This window comes from Orycteropus afer, unplaced genomic scaffold (assembly GCF_000298275.1).
Source record: "Orycteropus afer afer isolate SDZICR_OR568_19922 unplaced genomic scaffold, OryAfe1.0 scaffold00375, whole genome shotgun sequence".
NCBI classification, from domain to species: domain Eukaryota; kingdom Metazoa; phylum Chordata; class Mammalia; order Tubulidentata; family Orycteropodidae; genus Orycteropus; species Orycteropus afer.
In genome coordinates, this window is record NW_006921962.1 from 1,703,348 (window position 1) to 1,708,214 (window position 4,867).

At 41.3% G+C, this 4,867-nt stretch overlaps 1 protein-coding gene across 1 annotated transcript in view; it reads left to right on the plus strand.

The window, feature by feature from the left end:
* The window catches only part of LIN7A (lin-7 homolog A, crumbs cell polarity complex component), a 199,422-nt gene extending 196,895 nt beyond the window's left edge, over nt 1-2,527 (plus strand). The window contains exon 5 of the mRNA XM_007953166.2: nt 2,312-2,527. Coding sequence (XP_007951357.1) covers nt 2,312-2,527 — 216 coding nt within the window. The remainder of the gene's footprint in view (nt 1-2,311) is intronic.
* The last annotated feature ends 2,340 nt before the right edge of the window (nt 2,528-4,867 follow it).

The window sequence follows — 4,867 nt, forward strand, 5'->3', positions numbered from 1 at the left end:
CCCACCAGCCACTCCTCAGAAGGAAGGTTGGGCAATCCTACTTCCGTAGTGATACTGCCTCGGAAACCCAAGGAGGGGTCGCTATGAGTCGGGTCGACTCGAGGGCAGTGAGTTGAGTGAGTTGAGTGGTACAGTGGTTAGAGTATAGAGTTGCTAGCCAATAAGTTTGTAGTTTGAACCCACCAGCTGCTCCATGGAAGAAATATAAGCAGTCTGCTTCCCTAAAGACTTACAGCCTTGGAAACTCTATGAGGCAGGTCTACTCTGTCCTATAGGGTTGCTATGAACTGGAGTCAACTGGATGGCAGTGGGTTTGGTTTTTTAAGGGGAATTTCACAGGGTGGTCACGCATTTCTTGAGAGCTGCTGAGAGAATTTATGATGGGGGTCTTGTGTTGAGACCCTCCCTTAAGAATATTCTTTCAGTATCTTTAGTTTAATCACTAAGAAGAAGTTTCCTTTGTTATGTACTTAATTCTAAGGGTTTGACCAAAAAGCCAACCTCAATGCCATCGAGTGGGGAAGGAGATTGCCCCAACTTCTTTCCATGGAGTGGCTGATAGGTTTGAATCACCAACCTTCTGGTACCTTCTGATTATCAGTTAAATGCCTTAGGCACTATGCCACCAGAGCTCCTTAAGGGTTTGACAGTTACAGGGAAAATCTTGGTTAGATTAAGTCTGTCTAAGGGTTTGTTGTTTGCAAGTGTAATAAGAAAAAGCTAACAAGGATTTGAGGCTCAAACCTGGGCCAATTATTCTGAAACGAGTCGAGCACCTCAATTTTGGAACTCTTAAACTGTTCCAGCTTTTCCTTGGCTTTCAGAATTTAGTAGAATACTTCTAGTGGGATAAATGCTTAATAAATGTCTGTTGAATAACCAAGTCAATGATTGAATGAGTAATTAAAAGAATGAGTTCATCAGTGAACAAACAAACTGTTTTCCCCAGGCTTCAGCCACAGATGAAATTCAGTCTGCTGAAAGGCTATTTATAACTCCTTTTTTTCTCTTTAACCCAGATTTCCTGAAGGAGTGGTTATATAAATTGCCTCCAGGGTTTACCACAGCCTTTTTGGAAAACTTCATTATCTGCCTTCTAGTCAGAGAACTGACTAAAGTGGTGCTCTTACAGACCACTGTGACCTATTCGTCTAAATTTGAAGATTTTCCTGTCAGTCTACATCCTCCTTTCTAAAGTACTTGGTAGAGTTGAACACAAATTGTTGTTGTTGTTGTTGTTGTTGTTATGTGCCGTCGAGTTGAACCTGACTCATAGCAACCCCTCCTTGGGTTTCCGAGGCAGTATCACTACAGAAGTAGAGCCCCATCTTCCTTCCGAGGAGTGGCTGGTGGGTTTGAACTGACACCCTTCTGGTTAGCAGTCAGGTGCCTTAGGCACTACGCTACCAGAGCTCCCCACAAATTCTTAAATCACCTAATCTTTATAAGAGTAGTAATTGTGAATCTCAAAATATAACTAATGTGTGCTTGAAATGTAACTTACCTTTTTTTTATTTTCTATAATTCAGTGTAGTACACATTTGAGTCTCTCTTCTCCAGGCTTGTAAAAATGTCATCTCCCTCAATTTGGGATTTCTTCCCCCTTATTCAGGTATTGTGTCTATTTCTGGGCTACATACAGTGTCTCAAAGTATTGCAGGAATTGGGGAGGATCTTAGTCCCTAATCATCCAGTATCCTTACTGGTTTCAAACGAGATGTAGATGACTGTCTTGCCTTAAGTGTAGTAGTCCAGGAAGATCACCATTTATTAATCTTCACTCATGTTCATAAAACTGCTTCAGATCCTGTTAACCTTCTTTGCCACTGCAATGCCACTCTCATTGTCCCTATCTATCCCATCACACAGCAATTTCTTCTTTGAAGTTGTCCTGTGCTTTACTCAGGAAGCAAAGGAGCTTTGGTGGCACTGTGTTTAAGGCATTGAGCTGCTAACCAAAAGGTAGGCGGTACCCAAGAAGCCAGGAAAGAAGGTTTTTGAACTTCAATTTTATGAATTAGGGGTAACGTTATCTGCCTTGGGGGTTAGTTGAGTGGGGCAGAGAGCAAGGTCTCCTTTTCTAGGGTCATACAATGTCTGCTCACTCTTCCATGCCAAGAAATTTGGAAGTTTGCAAAGTGCCTCCCAAAAAATATAAGCAGGTATACTGCTGAGTTTCATTTGTCATGCTTCCTTGAAATTCCAATGTTTGGGGTTTTAATTTGATACTTTTGAAATGTATCTCTTAGGAAAAAAACATTGAAGCTCTCCCCTTTCAGGAAGGTCTTTCATGCCATTAACTGTCTTTCAGAGTGTGGAAGGAGAACACCATGAGAAGGCTGTGGAACTACTCAAGGCTGCTAAGGACAGCGTCAAGCTGGTGGTCCGATACACTCCAAAAGTCCTGGAAGAAATGGAGGCTCGTTTTGAAAAGCTACGGACAGCCCGGCGTCGGCAGCAGCAGCAGTTGTTAATTCAGCAACAACAGCAACAACAGCAACAAACACAACAAAATCATATGTCATAGGTGAGGAATGCCATATTCTTCAAGGAAATGTTTTTTATTTATAGTCTTGTAGACAGCCGAAACACCACTAAATTTAATAACCCAAACAAAATCAATCAAATACACAACAAAACAATTATTGCAGACAGTGTAAACAAAATAGTTGCTAATTTTATGTAATTCAGCCGTATTCCCCCAAATATAAGATATTTTGGAAGATCGTAGACTTTGGGAGGCAGATACAAACTATTTGATAGTTTTGTATAAATTAGAAAAAACAGTCTCTTTAAAATCCAGATTCTAAGGCACATGGCTAGATGAGAAAAGTCTGGGCTGGATTCCAGCCCCCACCTGCCTCCTTAGCCAGTTGCTTTTGCACAGTACATAAACAGCACAACCATATAGGCAAATATCCTCTCTAAACCAAAAATTTAAAAATCCACTGCATTTGAGTAGAACTGCCTCGTAACGTTTCCAAGGCTGTAATCTGTATAGAAGCAGACTGCCATATATTTCTACCACAGAGTTTCTGGTGCATCTGAACTGCTGACTTTTGATTTGCAGCCAAGCACTTAACCACTGGGCTGCCAGGGCTCCTAATAGCCCCTGTAGAATACTGAAACAGCAATTATTGGAAAATAACTCCACTGAAAAAAAAAAAAATACAATGGAATTTACCAATAAGAGACCTACATTGCCCATGCTATAAGGGATTTTGAAGTTCTTTTGGGGTGTTTAATCTCTAATAAAATGGCCCTAAGGTACATCTACCTTTTCCTAAATTCTGCTTTTGTGACAAACAGTGCTAAAGCAGGTTTTACTCTGTAAGCTCAGAAAAATTGAAGAAGAAAGATTAATAAAAGTCACCGCCTTTGAAGTACCTGTTATGTGCTAGTTTCTTTTCACACATAATCTCTCATTCTCACAAAAAGGTTTCTACAAAGTATCTTTACCTCCATTTTATAGAGAAAGAAACTTAGGCTATAAGAGCTTGTGGTTCCTGACAACCACCCAGTTACACACTGTCTTAGGTATCTATTGCTGCTATAACAGAAATACCCTAAGTGGATAGCTTTAACAAACAGAAATTTATTCACTCACCCATTAGGAGTCTTGTTGTTGTTGTTGTTGTTGTTGTTATGTGCCGTCGAGTCAGCTCCGACTCATAGCGACCCCTCCTTGGGTTTCCGAGGCAGTATCACTACGGAAGTAGGATTGCCCAACCTTCCTTCCGAGGAGTGGCTGGTGGGTTTGAACCGCCAGCCTTCTGGTTAGCAGTCAAGTGCTTTAGCCACTATGCTACCAGTCTAGAAATCCAAATTCAGGGTGCCAACTCTAGGGGAAGGCTTTCTCTCTGTGTCAGCTCTAGAGAAAGAACCTTGTCTCCTTTCAATATCTCTAGGCCCAACATCCCTTGGAGATCTCCCTGTATCCAGGCATCAGTCTTCCCCTAGGTCTAGGAGAGTCTCCGCAAAGGAACTCAGGTCCAAAGGACATGCTCTGCTCCTGGCTCTTCTTTATCGGTGGCAGTCATGTCCCTCACTCTCCAATTGCATCTCTCTCCTTTTATTTCTTATAAGATTAAATGTGATGCAGTCAATACCCCAGGGAAACTCCCCTTATTTTGAATAGGGCTGGGACCTGAGTAAGGGTGGTGACTTAAGTAAAGGTTATGCAGTTTACCCTAATCCTGCCTCATTAACATAACAAATATTATGCACATTAACCACTGGCAGAGGTTAGGATTTATAGCACATTACAAAATGGAGAATAATCACACAATACTAGAAGCCATGATCTAGCCAAATTGATACATATTTAAGGGAGACAGAATTCAATGCATGACACACAATTAGAAGTAGCATAGTGCATAGCATTTTTCCTTCTTTCTCTGTCAGGTACTTCATCTGCTAACATCAGATATTCTGGAGTCATTCCTTGCTGCTCTTTGGAAGACTTCATATTATTGGACACTCTACACTGATTTCTGCAGATGTGTATCTGAAATGAGGTTCAGATATCCTTGGAAAAATGACAATGGATAATGGTGGTTTAAAGTCATTCAGTCGCAGGTTACCATTTGCATTATATCCAGAAACATTGGATATATGATGAGGCTTTCAATATTTGTGACATTTCTGAAAAGTTGAGGCTACACAGGAAAGTGGAGAGAGTTGAGGATTTGGACCCACAGTGCTAGGGAATCAACAATCTATCCTCAACAGCTGAACCCACCAGTCACTCTGCAGGAGAAAAGAGATGTCAATCTGCACCCATAAAGAAGCTCTGGTGGCATAGTGCCTAAGGCATTTGACTGCTAACCAGAAGGTTGATGGTTCAAATCCACCAGCTACTCTGCAG